We start from the raw sequence: 22,197 nt of genomic DNA on the forward strand, positions 1-22,197 counted from the left end.
ACTTAAGTGTATTTGGGTATATTTAAGATATATCAGTTTGGAGACACCAGTTACAAAAACAAGTTATCACAGTATATAATCCACATACATAATTCCATCCTCTGAACAGTATAGTTGGGTTACATGTTATTATTCCCATTTTACAGGTAGGTAAATGAATATTAGAATGTGAGCTGAACTGTCCTCCATTGAAAGTTTTGCAGGCAGAGCTTATTCAAGGCAGCATTTACTGAAAAATATCAGGCTCCATGCAATAAAGAGGTGAATTTGCATCACCCTCTGCTTAGGCTGGAAAGAACAGGATAGCACTTTATAATCCAAACAGTGCATTCAACAAGGGGACCTTAAACAAGGTATCTTAAATAGATCTCTTTGTGACTCAACTTTCTTTTAGTTTATAAAATGGAGATAATACCAAAGATTATTTTGAGGACTGCAGGAGTCAACAAGTGCTTAAGTAAGTCCCTTACACAGACTAACTTAAATGTATTAAGATGTGATGATTATTTTAATTGCTTAAAAAAATACTAGAGAAGGGTGCCATTCATTGGGTTAAAGACAGTTTTTCCAATAAATGGTGTTGGCAAAGCTGGAGAGCCACACGGAAAAGAATGAAGCTGGACCCAGTAAGAGTATAAGTTAAACCATATACAAAAGTTAATTACAAATAGATCACACACCTAAAACTTAAGAGCTAAAACTAGAAAATTATTTGATGAAAACACAGGGAGGAATGTCCATGATACTGGATTTGGCAATGACTTCTGGGATATGACACCAAAAGCACAACTTCAGCACAATTTTCCAACTCTGCTTGTGCGTCAAAGGACACTGTCAAGAAACTGAAAAGGCAACCAATGGGAGAAAATATCTGCAAATGATACATCCGAAAAAGGGTTAAGATCTCCAATATATAAAGAACTCCCACAAATCCACAACAACAACAACAAAAAACAAATAACCCAGTTCAAAATGGGCAAAGGACTCCAACAGACATTTCTCCAAAGAAGACAAACGGACAGTAAGTTTGTGAAAAGATGCTCAACATGATCAGTTATCAAGGAAATGCTAATCAAAACCACCAGAAACCACTTCACACCCATCTAAGATGGCTATTAAAATATTTTTAAATGTTGACACATAGAGAAATTGGAACTCTCCTGCGGGGCTGGTGGAAATGCAAACCTGTGCAGCCACTGTGGAAAATACTTTGGTGGTTTCTCAAAAAGTCATACACAGAATTACATTATAATCCAGCAATTCTGCTCATAGGTATAACCCAAAAGAACTGAGAGCAGGGATTAACAGAGATCCCTGCACACTAATGTTCACAGCAGTGTTATTTACAATAGCCAAAAGACGGAACCATCCAAATGTCCATCAACCATTCATCAAAAGATGAATAAACAGTACGTGGTATATACATACAACAGAAAAAGGAAGGAAAATAGGACACATGCTATAACACCGGTGAACCTTGAGAGCATGCTAAAATAAGCCGTAAACAAAAAGACATATATAAATTTCTAGTTAAATAAGTTTCAAGAATACGCAAATTGATAGAGACAGAAAATAGAAGAGAGGTTACCAGGGGCTAGGGGCACTGAAGAGAAGGTATGGGAATTTCTGAGATGATGAAAAAATTTCTAGGAGATAGGGGTAATGGTGGTACAACACTGTGGGTGTGCTTAATGCCACTGAATTGTACATTTTAAAAAGGCTAAAGTGGCAAATTTATGTTACATATAACAATTAAAAAAACAAATGAAAAATAATATTGGAGAGACACAGAAATTCTTAAACAGAAGAGCAACAATCTGCATAGTAAAATTAATAGGATGGATAAAGCATGGAAACTGAGAATAAGGAATATGGCTTAAAATAGAAATGGAAAGGAAATTAAGAAATAGGTGCTTTAGAAAACTATGTTCTTGGCCTAAAGTTGGGATGACAGTAACTTTTCTCACGTCAAATAAATTATGTATAATTCTGTCATGTCTCCTCCTGCTATGGTAAGAGAAAAAGAGAGTTTATCATAAAGGCTCCAAAGTATAAAACCTCCCAATGACTAGAATTAGAAAACTGAACTAAAAATGAGATCTTTTGTTAAAATCACCTCTTCCTTTCCCCAATTTTGGCCTAGGACTTAACAAATGTCTAGGTATTTCCTCATATTAAGAATACTGTCACTATAAAACCAACAAAACCGGGAAGACACGCTTTAAAATCTAATGCACTGCCCCTTTCCGATTCCATAAGAGATTAGTCCCAAAATAACTCTTGTTTTCATCTCTATCTGCTTCCCTCCATTCCCTAAAATGAATCTAATCCTAATGCTACCGTTTAGATAGTCAACATTTATTGAATCATGTTCAACAGGTTTGAAGCACTTTTTGCTCTGAGAGTCAAAACACCCGCCTTACGTTTATGTAATTTGTTGTTGTTTAGCCGCTAATTCGTGCCCGACTCTTTTGCTACTCCATGGGTAGCCTGCCTGCCAGGCTCCTCTGTCCATGGGATTTCCCCGGCAAGGACACTGGAGCGGGTGTCATTTCCTCCTTCAGGAGATCTTGGACAATAAAATGTGTTATGTGAAACAGTGATACTTGTAGGAGATTTCTCCAAGTTATAGTGTAAACAACCACCAGGATGGTCAAGGTGTCAAGCAGAACTTCTAATCCTTCTATTTGGGTGGGCACGGACATATGCACGGGGAGGTCAGTAAAGGCACAAACTCGCTGAAACCTTGGTTCTGAATATCCACTTCCAACGCGGCACTCTCACACAGAAACATACCACACACCCAACGTGGAAGATCCACCGGCTCTGCAACCTATGAATTACGTCGAGATTTACGAAAGCCAGATAACACCTTTCAAGTTCTCTCTCCTCTTAAATCACCAAGTCAAAAATGGAGTCTATTCGGTCAAAGCCAGATGTGTGGACACCTGTCTACCTGAACTGTATATATATAAATATATATATATATCTACTATAATTGCCCTGATCAGACGCAACTTCTTACACAAGGCGGCCTAAGATTACTAACCAAAGGACTAACAAAACCCTTAACAAAAATAAAAAAAGTATCCTGACCCAACATCTTAATTTAAAATGCATTAGCTGAGCCTCAGGTCTAAGCACAAGGCGGATTAGTTGCATAGCTGAAATCTTCCTTCACGTTTTCCAGACCTGCAGGTGGCGAAGACAAACCATTTGGTAAGTTAAATCTGGGGCGGAGGGGGGGTTCCTAAGATACAAGTGACAGCTGGACCCCAGGAAAGAAGGGGACGGACGAAAGCCAGGGTCCGCTGCGGGAAGACGCCCGCAGAGAAAGAAAAGAGCCGGGCCGCCCGCGAGCGCAGAGCTCGTCCAAAGGAGCGGGCGGGGACCGCGGGCCGGGAGACGCGGCCGCCCAGGCCTGCGAGCCCGCCGGAGCCGCCCCCCGGGGCCACGAGCAGGGACTTCAGTCCGAGGGGCTGAGGCCTCACCCGGCAGCGGCCTGGGCCCTGAGGCCGCGGCCAGGGCCGGACACTTCCGGGGGCGGAAGGAGACGGCAAGGCGGGAGGGGCCGGGAGGTGAGGGAGCGGACGACCGCGGCGCCCCCCACCCCCAGCCACGGGCTCGGGGCCTGCCTTACCCCCGCATGGTGAACTTGACCACGGCGAGTCTGGAGCCCGCGCCGCTCAGCTCCGGCTGGAAATCCGGGTCACTCCCGACCGGCTTCACGCCCACCATTCTCGGGGAGCCTGGGCAGGGCGGCCGCGACGCCGCCGGCTTCAAACCTGACGGAGGAGCGGCCCCGGGGGAGGAAGCGGCGGGAGGCGCGGGAAGGCCCAAGCCTGGACTGAGGAGGCGGCGGCCGGGGCGTCTTCTCCCGCGGCGCTCTCTCAGTGCCGAGTCACGCCAGGGAGCGGAGCGGCCGAGGGGGCGGGGCCGAGGGGGAGGGGAGAGGCGAGGGACAGGCCGGCCCGCGGCACCCGGCAGCCACCGCGCGGCAGGGCCGCCTGCGCTTGCGCACGCTGGCGTTATTTCCGCTCCTTCCGTTTGGGCTCCCGCTGCCCAATCCTAAGGCGCGACTTGTGGACCCACCCTCGACTGAGGGCTCCTTCATTGGCTGGAGTGGCGCAGGCGCGGACGACGAGTGGTCGCTTGCGCAGGCGCACGTTGAGCCTCAAGTTCACGTCTTTCTTCGCGATGCCGAGACCTGGGGGGTTTTTTTTGTTTTTTTTTTGGTTTTTTTTTTCCTCCACTGAAGAGTTTCCTGGGTTTTTTACCGAGGGGTGAGAAAGTGAGAAAATAACCTTCACCCCCCGCCCCGCCGAGGTTCTTGGCTGCTGCCTTAGGTCTTAGGTTCCCTCCGGAAATACTAAGAGTGTAGTTCTGTCTCACACTGGGGACAAACCGCCGCATTAGATAAAAGACTGTGGCGACCCCATGGTCTGCAGCGCGCCCAGGCCTCCCTGTCCCTCACCGTCTCCAGCATGGACTTTAGGAACATGTGTTAACGAATTTTCGGTACACTCGGGCTTACTCTGGGTAGTCCTCCAGGAGATATGATGCGCCTTTCACTTGTGCCTGAGAACATGGACCTTGTGCCTCAGTTGTTCGGGTGCTAAGTCCTTTTCTGAGTCTTCGCGACCCCATGGACTTGGTAGCCCACCAGGCTTGTCCTCTGCGGTCTCAGAGTTTGCGCAAATTCATGTCCACCGAGTCAGTGATGCTGTCTAACCATGTCGTCCTCTGCCACCCGCTTCTTTTGCCCTCAGTCTTTCCCAGCATTAGAGTCTTGACCAGTGAGTCAGCTCTTGGCATCAGGTGACCGGAGTGTTGGAACTTCAGCCTCAGCATCAACCCTTTCAATAAATATTTAGGGTTGACTTCCTGGACAGAGGCGAGCCTGGTAGGCTACAGTCCACGGGATCGCAGAGTCGGAGACGACTGAGCGACTTTCACTCACTCCTTTAGGATGGGCTTCCCTGGTGGCTCAGATGGTAAAGAATCTGCCTGCAATGTGGCAGACCCAGGTTCGATCCCTAGGTTGGGAAGATCCCCTGGAGAAGGAAATGTGAACCCACTCCAGTATTCTGGCCCAGAGAATTCCATGAACTATATAGTCCATGGGGTCACTAAGAGTCGGACACGACGGACACGACTAAGTGACTTTCCCCTCTCAAACTACCCCTATCCCTTCCTTACATGGTGATGGGAGATGCCACTATTAGAGGCTAAGGTTTCTGGGAGTCCCCACCTCAGAACTGCATTTGGCAGTGCCTGTGACCAGAGTCAGCCCTCTGCAGACAGCTGATCCAGCCGACAGTTATGTTTTGTTTGATGTTACCTTTTAGTATCTCTGTGTGTGTGTGTGCGCTGATGATGTGATATTTGGGACTTTCTATTACACATTTTGTTTTCCCTGGTATTTCTTTTTCTTTTTTTGGCCATGCCACATGGCTTGTGGGATCTTAGTTCCCCAACCAGGGATTAAAGACAGGTCCTGGCAGTGAAAGCACCTAGTCCTACCCACTGGACCATCAGGGAATTCCCTCCCTGATAATTTCTAATTGCGTTATATCCTCACACCATTTATCTTTATTGTGGTGGTGTTTTAAACTTTGCAGCATACTGAACATTCTATAATTAAACCTTGAGCACTGTCAGGGTAAGGGGCGCCAACCCTCCCTGCAATGGAAAATCTGAGTAAAACTTACAGTCAGCCCTTCATATGCACAGTTCTGAGTCTGTGGATTCAGACAATCATAGTACAGATTTAGTGAAAGAACTCTGCATATAAGTGGGCCCTAGCAGTTCAAAACTATGGTGTCCCAGAGCCCATTGTATTTTGTCTCTCAGTTTTTTTTGTTTTTTTTGTTTTGGTTATCTCCTTCCTGGAGCCTTTTATCCTCATGTTTAGTCTAGATTGATTGCCTTATATTACCTACTACATGGCTGTCATCTGGGATTTCCCTTCACTGATCATTTGAGTAAGCACTACAAGTCCCTAAATCCACTGCTTTCCTTTTCTATGATACTGCTCTTGGGTAGTAGAATTGTTAGATCATATGGTAATTCTTGGGCTTCCCAGGTGGCAAGGTGGTAAAGAACCTGCCTGCCAATTCAGGAGACGCAAGAGATTCGGGTTCTATCCATAGATCGGGAAGATGCCCTGACGTAGGACATAGCAACCCACTCCAGTATTCTTGCCTGAGAAATTCCATGAACAGAGCAGCCTGGTGGGCTACTGTCCGTGGGATCACAGAGAGTTGGACCTGACTGAGCACCTGAGCACTCAGCGTGGCAGTTCTAGGTTAAACTTTTTAAGGCACTGCCAAGCGGCACCATGTTACATTCCCACGGGCAATGCTTAAGAGTTCCGGTTTTCCCACTTCCTTGCCGGCACTTTTCTTTTCCTTTTTGGGGGAGGGGCAGTGGACGGCCATCCTAATGACTGTGAAGTGGGGTCTCATTGTAGTTTTGATGTGAGTTTCCCTAAAGACAAGGCGTTGAGCATCTTTGCCTGGGCTTTGTAGTCATTTGTTTTCTTTGGGGGAGAACTATCTATGTAGTTACTTTGCTCATTTTTGAATTGATTTTTGGGGGGATTGTAGGATATATGTATATATTGCGGCTACTAATCCCTGTCATATATATGATTTGCAAATGTTTTCTCACATCTTATATGTTGTCTTTTCACTTTCTTGATAGTGTTCTTTGATGACAACAGTCTTTAATTTTGATAAACTTTAATTTGCCTATTATTTCTTTCGTTATCTGTGCTTTTGGTGGCATATACAAGAAATCTTTGCAAATCCTGCATGATAAAGATTCCTTATATTCTCATTAAGAATTTTATCATTTTAGCTCTTATGTATAGTTCTTTGATCCACCATCCACCATTTTTGAGGTGATCTTCAATTTGATTCTAATCATTTCAAAGCATTCTGGTATAAAAGATAGGTACAGTTTTGCAGTTTAATACACATTTGAATGTTTGTTGGGCAGGCATTATGCAATAACTGTACCATCTCTGATCTTCATTTACCTTTAAGTTTAATCCTTTTGTAAAGCCAGTTTTCGAAAAGCAGGGGTAAGAATTTAATGAGGAAGAACTTTTATTCTACAAAAAAAAAATTCCCATAAATTCCTCTGAGATATACCTCTTTAAATAACTAAATTTTTATTAGCAGAAATCCAGGGATACAAAATTATTGATGAATCAGATAAACTATATAAAATCCTCATTAACTTATAAAAATTACACCTACCTCAATATTCTACATACTCTTGCTTAATAGTTCATCGTTAGCTTGTACCAGTAGAGAACTTAAAAAAACAAAGCTTATTGACTGGGTAACTTTTAAAAAAAATAATTTCAGGTGAGAAACTTTGCCTTATTTTTAAATTTTTGAGGACAAATTGTGTAATTTATATAGTATAATGATTAACTAGAAAGGAAATCCTGCTTCATAATTTCTAAACCCTTTCTGGTTAGAAGCCATTGAATTTGAAAACTGAAAACATTTCCCATAGTTGTCCCTAGGTGGTGCAATATCTTTTCAGTCTAAGGGGTGTGATCTCCCCTTAGACAGCAAATCCTTCTATTGACCAGGTAGACAACTTGTCCCACTGAATTCTTTAGTGTTGGAAATTAGGCGTTGTCTTGGAGGAGAGAGTTTCCCAGGATGTCGTTCAGTGATCTGTCACTGTTGTAAATCTGCTCCTCCGTGAACACACTGGAGAAACTTGCTGACAATTCTGAGTCAGTTTTGGGTGTTTCCCAGAAACACAAAGTAGTTTTTTCTTCTGAAACTTATATATGAGGTTCAGAAGTCATTAAGCTATCTAGAGTTGCTATTAAGAAAGCCAGATATTTAGACAAATATTTCCATCAACTCAGCCTCTGAAATAAAAAATCCACATTTTAATGTTTAGAAAGAGTATGCTGGTGTTGGTAAGTCGTTGGAACTGAAAAATTAAACAGAAGTACACATAACTATGTTTTCACTTAGTTACTTATAAAGAGAGTTATAATTCCTGTGGTAGTGTAGTAGATATTGTCCTGCTAGAATATACAAATAGAGAAGAAATTAAGGTTTTCACTGTATTCAAAGCCTTTTCTCTGGCATGTCCTCAAACACACACACACACACACCCAAACATATGCATCCTCCTCAGTCCATTCTTGAGTAGCAGTACCTACATACTGTGAGTACACCTGAGAACCAAGCGCTGAAGACATTCAATAAAAACAAAACATATGTTAGTGGCTTTCATACAATAAGGAAGTGGTTATTTAAGGTTAAAAAAACATTTCTCACCAAAATTCAGAATATTAGAATCAGAAAGAAGTAGGAGGATCAATGCTAGGCATCGTATGATTTTACCTGCAAATATTTCAGCCTGCACATCTAGAAGACAAGGCTTCCTTTAAAACTTATAACCAAAACACCATTGTCACACCTAAAGCGTTAACAATTCTTCCTTACTGTCATCAAATATCCACTCAGTGTTAAAATTTCCCATTTTTCTCCTAGTTTATAACTTATTTGAATTAGTATCAAAATCAGATATATACATTGCATTGCTCGATGTGTCTGTTTTTTATCTCCTACTGCAACTTTATTTAGGGATTTCAGTGGTTACAATTTTGTGCTTCCAACAAGATGGTTTGATCTCTCTGGTCAGGGAACTAAGATCCCACATGTCTTGTGGTGCAGCCAAGAAAATAAAACAGCACAAAACTTTATTTAGTCTTTAATTCTTTTTTCCAACTTTTTTTATCAGAAAATATTCAAGTGAAGAGAAAAGTTGTAGAAGCAGAAGGAGGAGGAAGAGGGAAAGGAAGATGGTGCAGTGGGACTAGTGGGTACCCCTTCTTGCTAGTCATTGATCAGGGGACTCCCCAAGAAGAGTGTGCTCTTGACTAACTTCAGCTTGCTCAAGCATTCACCAGGAGCTGCCCCAGGGATAGATAGGTGAGCTCGGGTGGAAAGCTGAGGAGACCCTGGCGAAGCTAATAGCACAAGCAGTGAGCAGACCATTCTCCATGGGGCTGGGAAGTGGGTTTTTCTCGAAAGGGAATCTGACACTATTTGTAGCACACAGATCCTCTTAATCACACAGGTTTGAGGAGCAACCCTTCCTGGGCTCTGATGGGCCCCTAATCCTGACAGGAAACAAGTGGGAGGCTGGCAGGGCGAACCTCAGCCCCTGTTGCTGCAGCTGGTGACAGAGCTCCACGTGGCATCCACTGCTTTCCCCCTCAGATCCTAGTTTCCCCATGATGATCTCAATGAGGGGCCCTGAAATCCTCAGTTGAGAGGAGCCTGAGCACCCCCAAATCTCATCACCTTCCCTCCTTCCAGTTCAGAAGGCATGGGTCGGGAGCACATAGAGATGTTTCTGGAAAAAGACATCCAGTTATTGGAAAGAAGTGGCTAGATTCAGTGGAAGTCATGAGATGGAAAAAAAAAGAGAAGTCTCCCCAGTTGATTTTCATGTCATGTGAGAAAGTACAAAGGGAAACTCTTAAAGGGTTTTACAATTACACAAAACCATGCAAAGAACACTTAACCCACTAAGCTGCGACAGGATGATGAGTGAGTTCTCTAAGTGCCCACGTGAAGACTCAAACGTGATGTGACTTTTAGGGCAGTGGGTCCATTAAGGAAAGGACAGAATTAGCAAAGTGCTAGGCACTGTGGGGAACACCAAACCACAGATTTACAACTAGATGAGGAAGGAAAGAACAGCACGCATGAAACAGTTTGAAAATGATAGTTGGAATGAGGACAACGCTAGACCCCTGGGCAGCGCTTGACCATCTCTCTCTCTCTCTTCCGAAAATCATTAGTTTGGAGGAACAGATCTTGTTGCTTTTTGGAGAACCTGGAACTTAGGAAGTCCAGGGAATTTTGGTGTGCTGTAGGGGAATAGCTACTAAATTCTAAAGACAGAATGATACTTGAGTTTTTTGTTTTGATACCTATAAGCAATAAAATGTAGCATGTTGAAGTTCCTGACCCTTACCCTGTGGGTTCCATGTATATAATTCCAGTCACAACTGTGTATTTTTGGTTAAAACATCAACAATGACAACTTCCTCATTTCATTGTCTTTCTTTCCCATCCAGTTCACATGATGTATTGCTGCTACGTTAATATTTGTGGCTGAAGCACCCCACAGTGACTGCCCAGTGACTCATGCCCTGCATAATCCTCTCTCTGCGTGCAGATGAGACCTTTGACTTGCTTCTAAACGAATAGAATACGGCAAAGGCGATGGACTGTGCCTCCCCGATACAGACAGGTTATGACAGGTTACTGTCTGCATCATCTGTACCTACAGGTACGTGACCCCATCTTTCTTGTGCTCAGTAGGGAGATGCTCTTTACTGACTTTGAAGAGGTAGGCTGCCATGCTGGGAGACAGTCTAGGCAGCAGGGAACTGTCTGTAGGACCTGAGGAACGGGATTCTTAGCCATGTGAGTGCTGAGCGCAATCGCTCAGTTGTGTCTGACTTTGCAATCCCATGGACTACAACCCGCCAGGCTCCTCTGTTCATGGAGTTCTCCAGGCAAGAATACTGGAGTGGGTTTCCATTTCCTCCTCCAGGAGATCTTCCTGAACCAGGGCTCAAATCCACATCTCCTGAGTCTCCTGCATTGGCAGATGGATTCTTTACCACTGTGCCACCTGGGAAGCCCTAGCCACAGGGAAATGGATGAGCCTGAGTGGGCTTGGAATCAGATTCCTTCCTAGTCAAGCCTTCAGATGAGAATGCAGTCTGTCTGACACCTTAGTAGCAGTCCTGTGAGATCATGAGCAGAGGACCCAGTTCATCTGTGCTTAAACACCATTCCCATGGAAACTGTGAGGCAATAAATGCATGTCATTTTAAGCCACTAAATCTACAGTAATTTTTAATACAAAAAGAAAAACAAATGTCATAGTGTATTGGTCAAAAATTTTCCATGATGGACTTCTCTGGTGGTCCATCAGGTAAGACTCTGTACTTCCAATGCAGAGGGCATGGGTTCAATCCTTGGTCAGGGAACTAGATCCCACGTGCCACAGCTAAAAGATCTTGCATACTGCAAGGAAGATTAAGCGTCTCCTGTGCCACAGCAAAGATCCAGTGCAGTTAAATACATAAAAATATTTAAAAATTCAGTGGCTTTTTGTTGCCTTTAGAATAAAGTCCAGGGAATTCCTTGGTGGTCCAGTGGTTAAGACTCCAGTCTTCTATTGCAGGAGGTCTGGGTTTGATCCCTGGTCAAGGAACTAAAATCCCACAAGCTCTGCAGTGTGGTGAAAAAACAATAGAATAAAGTCCATAAAGCTTCTCAGGACAGTCAAGGCTTCCTGATATCTGAATTTACTTGACTTTTCCCCAAGTTATTTTCCTATTACTGGGTCTAGGCCCAGTCTCATAAAGACTACATCAAGCTAAGAGAGAGTGCTTTCAACAAAGAGAGAGTCTTTCAACAAAGACTGCCTGTTGAAGGAGTCCCTCGTGGGCCAGAAATAACTGAGTCCTTATATCATAGTTTCTCGTTATGTATGTCTACTCTATGTCCTCTGAATTAAGCTTCTTGTTTATTATATATATAGTCATGTCTTACATTTCAGTACCAGCAACAAAGTTGTTTTCCTTTCCAAGTTTTTCTTAGTCTAAATCCTGCCCATTTTTGTAGATCTCCATAAAATCAAATGTGATTATCCAGCATAACCGCAACCCAGAAGTAATTCATCTCTTTCTCCACTACTCCTTGTGGTGTGTATTTCTCACATTCCACTATATTGTAGCCATATATCTTGATGGACATGTGTCATTCAATTTAGTTGCCCATCATCTAAACACTTTTTAGGGAATTCTGTATTTTGTGAGTCTTGGTGGGAAGCAGAGACTGCCTTCTGTAGAAATTAAATCTGCCAAATTCCTGCTTCCTCACTTTGCTTTTCAGTTAAGGTTCAATAACCATATATTGCAGCAAAAAATTTTATTATTTAAGTCTTTCAAGATTTTTATGGAGAAAGCAATGGCAACCCACTCCAGTACCCTTGCCTGGAAAATCCCATGGAGGGAGGAGCCTGGTAGGCTGCAGTCCATGGGGTCATGAAGAGTTGGACACGACTGAGCAACTTCACTTTCACTTTCATGCATTGAAGAAGTAAGTGGCAACCCACTCCAGTGTTCTTGCCTGGAGAAACCCAGGGATGGGAGAGCCTGGTGGGCTGCCATCTAAGGGGTCACACACAGTCAGACACAACTGAAGCAATTTAGCAGCAACAGCAAGATTTTTATATAATTCCTCAAGAGTTATGGTTAGGATTCAGTTCCGTTCAGTCGCTCAGTTGTGTCCGATTCTTTGCAACCCCATGGACTGCAGCACAGCAGGCCTCCCTGTCCATCATCAACTCCCAGAGTTTACCGAAACTCATGTCCATTGAGTTGATGATGCCATCCAAATATCTCATCCTCTGTTGTCCCCTTCTCCTCCCGCCTTCAATGTTTCCCAGCATCAGGCTCTTTTCAAGTGAGTCAGCTTTTCACATCAGATGGCCAAAGAATTGGAGTTTCAGCTTCAATATCAGTTCTTCCAATGAACACTCAGGACTGATCTCTTTTAGGATGGACTGGTTGGATCTCCTTGCAGTCCAAAGGACTCTCAACACAGTTCAAAAGCATCAATTCTTCGGCGCTCAGCTTTCTTCACAGTCCAACTCTCATATCCATACATGACCACAGGAAAAACCATAGCCTTGACTAGATGGACCTTTGTTGGCAAAGTAATGTCTCTGCTTTTCAATATGCTATCTAGGTTGGTCGTAGCTTTTCTTTCAAGGAGTAAGCGTCTTTTAATTTCATGGCTGCAATCACCATTGGCAGTGGTTTTGGAGCACCCAGAAATAAAGTCTGACACTGTTTCCACTGTTTCCCCATCTATTTGCCATGAAGTGATGGGCCCAGATGCCATGATCTTAGTTTTCTGAATGTTGAGCTTTAAGCCAACTTTTTCACTCTCCTCTTTCACCTTCATCAAGAGGCTTTTAGTTCCTCTTCACTTTCTGCCATAAGGGTGGTGTCATCTGCATATCTGAGGTTATTGATATTTCTCCTGGCAATCTTGATTCCAGCTTGTGTTTCTTCCAGCCCAGCGTTTCTCAGGATGTACTCTGCATAAAAGTTAAATAAGCAGGGTGACAATATACAGCCTTGATGTACTCCTTTTCCTATTTGGAACCAGTCTGTTCCATGTCCAGTTCTAACTGTTGCTTCCTGACCTGCGTATAGGTTTCTCAAGAGGCAGGTCAGGTGGTCTGGTATTCCCATCTCTTTCAGAATTTTCCACAGTTTGTTGTGCCACACAAAGGCTTTGGCATAGCCAAAAAATCAGAAATAGATGTTTTTCTGGAACTGTCTTGCTTTTTCGATGATCCAGTGGATGTCGGCAATTTGATCTTTGGTTCCTCTGCCTTTTCTAAAACCAGCTTGAACATCTGGAAGTTCATGGTTAGCATATTTTTGAAGCCTGGCTTGGAGAATTTTGAGCATTACTTTACTAGCGTGTGAGATGAGTGCAATTGTGCAGTAGTTTGAGCATTCTTTGGCATTGCCTTTCTTTGGGATTGGAATGAAAACTGACCTTTTCCAGTCCTGTGGAAAATGGTTAGGGTTAGGGTATAATATTGGGGGTTTCCCAGTTGGCTCCGTGGTAAAGAATTTGCCTGCCAAAGCAAGAGACTTGGGTTTGATCCCTGGGTTGGGAATATCCCCTACAGGAGGAGATGGAAACCCACTCCATTATTCTTGCCTGGAAAATTCCATGGATGAAGGACCCTGGCAGGTTACAGTCCGTGGGATCACAGAGTTAGACAAGACTGAGGTCAGCACATATAGTTATATAATATTGAAAGTATTAGAATGCTGAAGATAAAAATCTTAATTTACAGAAAGATTATATGTGTAATATATATATGTGTGTGCATAAAAGTGAATTTTTCTGAACTCAATATCTGAAAATTTATTTTAGTCCTGTGGTTTAGGAGATTACACACATATACAGATATTGGCAATAAATTTTGTAAACTGGTTGGAGAGGGGCCAGAATGTTAAAAGTTGGAAAGTTTCTCATTAATGTTCCAATTAACCTTTCTATTAATATTTCAAGTAATATTAATATTACTTGAAACACAGTAAGTGTACAATTAATGTTTGTTGAATAAAAGGGTCAACTTTGTCTAGGAAATATAACTTACAGATTTTCTTTACAAAGCAAAGAAGCTTTCACACAACCTAACATTATCCTTTGGTAACACTCTGTCCTTCCTTTATTTCCAAAAAGTCCTTACAGAGTGTAAAGGGGATTATGGACTTAACGGCTTAAATGTATTCATCGTCACAACAGAGAGTAAGTGTATTTAACCCAGCTAGCCAAGGAATTAATTTCTTCTGTTTAACATCATTTTTCTGCTCTTCCCTCTTCTCCAATGTGATTGCCAGGCCATTAGTCAAAGTAGAAAAAAATCATAGAAGTCCAGTTTGCAGTATAAGACAATTTCAGAATTATTGATTTTCAAGTGTTCTATTGACTTTCTAGGTCATCATTATGATTTAGTTTTTCTCATTATGGTCGAAGCAGAGCTGGTCTCTACAAATCAACAGAAACAGCATCTCAGAAACAACACCTGAGACCTAAAGGATGCTGAATGGCCCAGTGAAGGAAACGGGGTATGCCATGTAGGACGCTGATGGATCTGTAACGTGTCTGTGGGAAGAGAGTGTCTAAGATGGGAGGAGGAGAGGGAGAAGTTTGCCACAGCAGCTGTAAAGAAAAAGAACAAAGAGTCTCCCTCATTACTCAGTTCTAAAAAGGGTTAAGTTGCAACTCACTGCAGCTGCCCACAGTGTGCACTGAGGGGAATTCAGGATGAAGAATAGGATGAAGTCTTCTTGCTTTGAATATATGGCCCCAAAGCAGTTAAGTGCATATTTAAGAAAGGAATTCAGTGATGCCAGATTCTTGCATAGAAAAGCACTAAAATAATTATTTGAAATTCTCTGTTTGTGTTTGTCATTAGCAGTAATGTTTTTACCAAGGTATATGTTTAACTGCAAGTATTTCCGAGCCAAAAAATTCACATAGGCTCCTTCCCTGCATCCCTACTTCTTTGCAGCAGTGCCCTCAGAGTTACTTACATGCTGTTTCTTGGACTATAGTTCCCAGTAAGGTCCGTGAATAAAACTCAACTCACAACTTCTACATTGTTTTCCTTCCGGTCAACAGTTTTGGTGACCATGGAGTGTCCCACAGCTGACTGCTCTCCTTTGCCTAAACTCTGCACGGATCCAAACACTTGCTACCAGCCAGGCCCCTTGTCCCTGTCCATCTCCTAAATGAGCCCAGATGATATGGTAAGTTTCTCCTAGTCTGGAAACTTCTGTCTTAGATGATTGATCCTGATTTTTATTATGTGGTGTATAGACTCCACACTAGTAGAGTTTCCCTGGACTTAAGGTAATTCAGGAAGGAAGTACCTTGAATTCTAAGTTGGAAGATGCTGGGAAGACTGCTCAGTTGAAAGACACTGGCGAGGTTTGGACTGGGTGATTAGGTAGGAGACGGTCCTGTTCTTTTCCTTGAATGGGTTGCTTTCATAGAGTTTGTTGGAATAAAAGTTAACATGCCATAGGTGAGCTTTCAGTTCTGAAGATAGGGGCAGAATTCCTCCTGGCCGGTTTACGGCTCTCTCAGGCAACCGAGAAACTTGTGGGAGTGGTAGAGGCAAGTCCTCCCATAGCACAGCGGGCCCTTGTGACACTCATCTATTAAAGAAACTTGCTTGTCTGGGACTTCCCTAGTGGTTCAGTGGTTGAGAACCTGCTTGCCAGTGCAGGGGACATGGGTTCAATCCCTGATCCAGGAAGATTCCACATGCCGTGGAGCAACTAAGCCCGAGCACCAAAACCGTGGGGCCTGGAGTCCATGCTCGGAGACAAGAGGAGCTGCTGCAGTGAGTAGCCCCCGCTTGCCACACTAGAGAAAAGCTGGTGTAGCAACGAAGACCCAGCACAGCCAAGAATAAATTTAAAAAATTTAAAAAAGAATGTATTTTTAAAACGGAGAGAGAAGAGACCTTTTTAAATTCAAACTGCTAGAAAGGCTCCCTCACCCACAGTCTGATTCACAGCCTCCTTCAGATTCTGTCAAAGATGAATTGTTCAGTCACTATCTTGTCTGACTCTTGTGAATACAAATTTCAAAACTCTTTTCTGCAAGTAGTAAAAATCCGTAGCCATTTGAGTGGATAAACTTAACTTATTCCACTTTTTTTTATAAACTAGTAAGTTTTATATTGTAATACATGTTTCTTGACTGAGTTTTAAAATGAAGCTGTGAGATCTCCGGTTGTATCTGTTTATCTGTCTGTGTGTACATTATAGATATATGTCTCTACCTCCAGATGGTATTATCAAATCAATTTGTTAAAGAGCTCTATTTAATTCACTTAAAAGTAAGTCCTCATAAATTAAATATTTATAAATGTTACAATAACTAACCCAAATGAATTTCAAGTTTACATGATCTGGGAGATATTCAATATTAAATTAATATACAGTATTAAAGTTTATTGGTTTAATACAGACATGTCTTTTATTGAACCTAGGTTTACTAAAAAGTTATCAAATATTATCTCTGTTATGAAATTTATTAGCAAGAAGAATAGCTTGGGATGATGGCTAACTTGGTCTAATGTCTTATGAAGGATTTCATGCATAATCTAAACATAATTGTTGGGAACAAGTAAATAAATATAAATAAGGTAAGAGCTGTTAGGGGAACTCTTTCTGTTTTATGGTGGTGGGCACAGGGAATGTTGTCTGCCATTCTAATAAGTAAATTATGTCGCCTGCCATTGCAGTAAACAAGGGTCAAGTCATCAGCCCCTATAGCCCCCTCATATCCACCACCCCAAATGGTGCACCTTGAGGGGAATTCAGGATAGAGGAAGACAAGAAGCAGTATTTGCTTTGGATACTGGCCCTCAGTAGTTAAGATGCGTATCTAGGGAATGATTTCAGTGAGCCCAGCTTCCCGCGTCTTCCTATAGATAGACAAGCACTAGAACCATGAACTCCTGGTGCCTGTTTGTGTGATTAGCAGGCATTTTGGGATGTTTGACTACTGTTCTTTTTCCCTGCCAAGCAAAAAACTCTTATATATCCTGGCTCCTCCCTTACTTCTTTGGAGCAGTTTTTCAGTTATTGGAGAGGTTTTCCCCTGGGTTATAGTCTTCAATAAGGTCCCCAAATAAAATTTAACTGAAACTTTTAGATTGCCTTTTTTCTTCAGTCAACTGTATGTCTGCTTACAAATGGTAACTGAGCAACTTGAAACTTTAAAGTTTTGCTAAGTTAAGTTAAATGATAGAAATTTATTAAATATATAGATGATTGTCAAGTAAAAAAGATACTGAAACATTAATTACTGAACGTAGGCTTCCTTTTACAGAGAAACTAAAGACATTCAGGACTATTATGGGGATGCATGGATAAATTTTCTATACAACATTTTTAGAAATCACAAATAGTATTTGTAAGTTTGCCTATTTATAGAGTGCTAATGTGAAAAGAATTCATAATTGCTTACTTCTTAATTTTCACTACAAAGGAAGGTTTTTAAAGCTTAAGAACTCTATTATATGTAATCAATTTAATTAAAGAAAGAAAACATCTTCAGAGGAAAGGAAAAATATAAAGATTGGAAATGCATTTCATTAAAGGAAAAGAAAGTGATTTTTATCTTAAATCTGATTATTTCTAACTGGGGAGGAAAGGGACAGACAAATAAGGATATAAAAGATTTGTGAGAAAAAAAGGAATCTTTAAAAAGGAATTCTATGTGGGGTCAGGATTATCTAAGAGAATAAATTTAATTACGAAAATAAATTTTAATATTAAAGATAAGGTGGTGCAAAACTAGAAATTTATTTTCTTTCTTTGCTACGAGGAAATTTTTTTGACGTATTGATCTGCTTTTTGATAACAGGAAAAATTTTCTTTCCTTTTAAGTGGTCTGTTAACTTTCTGTAAGGGCTTCTCTGGTGGCCCAGTGATAAAGAATCCACCTGCCAATGCAGGAGACATGGGTTCGATCTCTGGGTTGCGACGATAACCTGGAAAAGGAAATGGAAACCCACTCCAGTACTCTTGCCTGGGGAGTCCCATGGACAGAGGAGCCTGGTAGGCTACAGTTCACTGGGTCGCAAGAGTCAGACACGACTGAGCATGCACGCACACACGTAACTTTCTGTATTTTGCCTTTAAAATCTTCTATTGTCACTCTGGTTAACTGAGTAAGTATTGTTTCACAGTGACCTATGATTCTACCTGACCAAGTGTTTTAAAACATTTTTGATATCTTTGACAAGCTTCCCCAATCAAGTTCTAAATGAAATTTAAAAAAAATATACACTTTCATCCATCTATTTACTGGGCTGCGCCAGGTCCCAGATGCACGAGAAATGGAATATTTCCTGCCACATCTGTAGACGAGGATGTCACCATCATCAGTGACTGCAGCCCTCCACTGTGAGCTGGTGAGCCCTCAGAGGACTCAGCAAGGAGAAGAACACCTGTGATCTAGCAGCCATCAACTACAGCCACTCCCTATGGTGAGCCTTGAGGAAAGGAAGCCCAGAAGGTGAAAGATGCAGGATCCTGGCCAGAGACCCGAGGTGCAATCAAAGAAATGATTTCAGTAAGCCTAGACTTTTGCATCTTTCCATACACAGAAAAGTGCTAAATTGCTTGATTTGAGATATCTGGTTTTCTTTAATTCACAACCATCTTTTAAAAAGCATTTACTTGTTTATTTTTGGTCGCGCTGGGTCTTTGTTGCTCTGCGCACGCTTTGCCTAGTTGTGGTGAGTGGGGCTTCTCTTCACTGTGGAGCACGGGCTTCCTACTGCAGAGCTGGGCTCTAGGCTGTGTGGGCCTCGGAGGCTGCAGCACACAGACTCAGCAGAGCGATGTTTTGATGTTCAGACTACCTGCCCTTTGTTGCAAAACCTCTGTGTAACCTGGTCCTCTCCTCACCTCCTCGGAGCAGTTCTCTCAGGGTTACTTGAGATACTGTCTCCTGGACTTTAGTTGTAAAAATTTCCCTGGAATAAGACTGAAGTCTCAACTTTCAGGTTGCATGTACTTTCTCAATCGGCACTCGGGATCTTCAGTTGCAGCATGAGAACTCCTAGTTGTGGCATATGGAATCCAGTTCCCCGACCAGGGATTGAACTCAGGCCTCCAGCCACTGGACCACCAGGGAAGTCCCCTAAATGAATTTCTTTTGATCTCTAGCAAACTTTGGGATGCTTCAGAGGGCTTCTGAAACATCTCAAAGAGAGATACTAAACTAATGAGGCTTATGTAGTATTTTAAACTACATGGGAAACATTGTCACTGATGATAAACCTTCTTAGGTTTTATCGTGTGGGTATATGTTACTAATATAAAATTACTAAACTTTGGATATATCCTAGTATATTATCAATCATAAATCTAATTCTTGTCTCAATATACTGTGTGTCACAGACATAACCAAATTTCCTTGTCAGTTGTAATTAGATCTTTAACCATCCCATTTTCAGTCTTTTGTCGTTTATATAGACAGTTATTAGTTTGCTCTATGCTTTAACAAAACTGAAGACCTTCAGAAAGATTCATAAAAAGGACTTTTTGACAATATAGGCATCTGATAACTTTCTTTCTTTTTTTTTTTTTGGCTGTGCTGAGTCTTCACTGCTGCGTGGGCTTTTCTCTAGCTGCGGCAGGCGGGGGCTACTCTTGACTGGGGTGCATGGGCTTCGTGTTGCGGGGGCTTCTCTTCTTGTGAAGAACAGGCTCTAGAGCATGTGGGCTTCAGTACTTGCAGCTCCCAGGCACCAGAGCACAGGCTCAGTATTGTGGCGCATGGGCTTAATTGCTCCGCGGCATGGACCAGATCTGGGATCAAACCCATGTCTCCTGTGTTGGCAGATGGATTCTTTACCACTGAGCCAGCCACCAGGAAGCCTGGTTTCTGGTAACTTTGAGATCATACTACTGAACTGAGTAAGAAATACCAAAACTCAAATGGAAAACCTCATGGCTTTGTAAAACTACTGACAAAACAATCTAAATCAACAAGAATTAATTGCATGGGGCTGAATGACCTGATAAATAAAATTTATAATTTTATGACCTTTTCTCTTAAATATTAATGGCTTTTACTGTTTGTTTTCCAGAGAAGAGTAAACCTTTCCTTTTACAGTAACTACAACAAGCAGCAAGTTGATACAATATCCCTTGGAGATGAAGATGAGACATTTACTTTTTTCCCCTTTACTGAGTCTCTCCAGAATTTGCCTTCTACAGCAGGCTCCCCTCTGGACTTGTTGGCTTATCGTGATCCTGGTTACAACTAGTTACACTAATCAGCATTGTGAACTTTTCTCTGTTGTTTTCAGACTGTTTATGTTTTATGTCTCTTGATGCTATACTGTGACTTTATTAATGTTATTAGCTACATTACTTATGGGCTTCCTAGATGATGCTAGTGGTAAAGAATCCACCCCCTGATGTAAGAAATGCAGGTTCGATCTCTGGGTTGGGAAGATCCCCTGGAGGAAAGCATAGCAACCCACTCCAGTATTGTTGCCTGGAGAATCCCATGGACGGAGGAGCCTGGTGGGCTACAGTCCATAGCATCACAAAGAGCTGGACACAAGTGAAGTGACTTAGCACAGCATATCAGTGCTAAATATGCCTGTCTTTTATAAGATTATTGTTCTTTACATTACTTGATGTATAACAAAACTAATGATGGATAATTGTCTTGAGGCAACTGATCACAAATATAGCTCTATACACAATTACTTAGGAAAAAGCAACAGGAGAGAAGCAATTCCTGGATCATAATAGACTGCTGCTGCTGTTACTGCTGCTAAGTTGCTTCAGTCGTGTCCGACTCTATGCGCCCCATAGATGGCAGTTCACCAGGCTCCCCCATCCCTGGGTTTCTCCAGGCAAGAACACTGGAGTGGTTGCCATTTCCTTTTCCAATGCGTGAAGGTGAAAAGTGAATGTGAAGTCACTCAGTCGTGTCCAACTCTTAGCGACCCCATGGACTGCAGCCCACCAGGCCCCTCCGTCCGTGAGATTTTCCAGGCAGGAGTACTGGAGTGGGCGCCATCCAGAGAAGTTTAGATTATTCAGTTCAGTTCAGTCATTCAGTCGTGTCTGACTCTTTGTGACCCCATGAATCACAACACACCAGGCCTCCCTGTCCATCACCAACTCCCAGAGTTCACTCAGACTCACGTCCATCGAGTCAGTGATGCCATCCAGCCATCTTATCCCCTGTCGTCCCCTTCTCCTCCTGCCCCCAATCCCTCCCAGCATCAGAGTCTTTTCCAATGAGTCAGCTCTTCGCATGAAGTGGCCAAAGTACTGGAGTTTCAGCTTTAGCATCATTCCTTCCAAAGAAATCCCAGGGCTGATCTCCTTCAGAATAGACTGGTTGGATCTCCTTGCAGTCCAAGGGACTCTCAAGAGTCTTCTCCAATACCACAGTTCAAAAGCATCAATTCTTCAGTGTTCAGCTTTCTTCACAGTTCAACTCTGACATCCATACATGACCACTGGAAAAACTATAGCCTTGACTAGACGGACCTTTGTTGGTTATTAACAGGACCTAATTCAGATGTAGGGCTTCCCAGATGGATCGGTGGTAAAGAATCCCCCTGCAATGCAGGAGACCTGGGTTCAATTTTGGGGTCGGGAAGATCCCTTGGAGAAGGAAATAGAAACCCACTCCTTAATTCTTGCCTGGGAAATCCAATGGACAGAGGGGCCGGGTGGACTGCAGTCCATAGGGTCGCTTAGCGACTAAACAACAAAAAACCAGATACAGCATTTGAATGGCCTTTCAACAAAATCCTTGCCTGACCCAGGAATGAGCATTCTTAGCACTGTGGGACAAACTGATTGTAAAATGCCTCCCCAAATGGTCAAATTTATGACCCAAAGGAGGGAAGATGTAAACAGAAAGAAGAGACTTGCTCATCTTCTCGTTATACTAAGGGTTAGGTTGCAACCCACTGCGCTGATGGGAATTCAGGGTGGAGAAAATTCAGGTAGGAGGGGGCATTATG

The 22,197-nt window shown here is 42.5% G+C and overlaps 1 protein-coding gene and 1 long non-coding RNA gene across 7 annotated transcripts in view; one reads left to right on the plus strand and one right to left on the minus strand.

Moving 5' to 3' along the window:
• The window catches only part of TXNL1 (thioredoxin like 1), a 44,164-nt gene extending 40,159 nt beyond the window's left edge, over positions 1–4,005 (minus strand). For 3 of the 5 annotated variants that reach the window (XM_027526421.1, XM_027526420.1, XM_027526423.1), the window contains exon 1: positions 3,641–4,005. In XM_027526421.1, coding sequence (XP_027382222.1) covers positions 3,641–3,738 — 98 coding nt within the window. In that variant the 5' untranslated portion in view covers positions 3,739–4,005. The remainder of the gene's footprint in view (positions 1–3,640) is intronic. The other 2 variants (XR_003508532.1, XM_027526422.1) reach the window with 2 other exon arrangements.
• Positions 1,015–20,664, plus strand: LOC113883043. 2 transcript variants are annotated; one of them, XR_003508533.1, is made up of 6 exons: positions 1,015–3,219; positions 10,133–10,347; positions 14,604–14,734; positions 15,291–15,418; positions 18,511–18,764; positions 20,290–20,664. It is a non-coding gene; the product is annotated as an uncharacterized LOC113883043 (long non-coding RNA). The 2 variants fall into 2 exon arrangements; XR_003508534.1 differs by lacking the exon at positions 14,604–14,734.
• Positions 20,665–22,197: the final 1,533 nt, after the last annotated feature.

Source organism: Bos indicus x Bos taurus, chromosome 24 (genome assembly GCF_003369695.1).
Source record: "Bos indicus x Bos taurus breed Angus x Brahman F1 hybrid chromosome 24, Bos_hybrid_MaternalHap_v2.0, whole genome shotgun sequence".
Taxonomy (NCBI): Eukaryota; Metazoa; Chordata; class Mammalia; order Artiodactyla; family Bovidae; genus Bos; species Bos indicus x Bos taurus.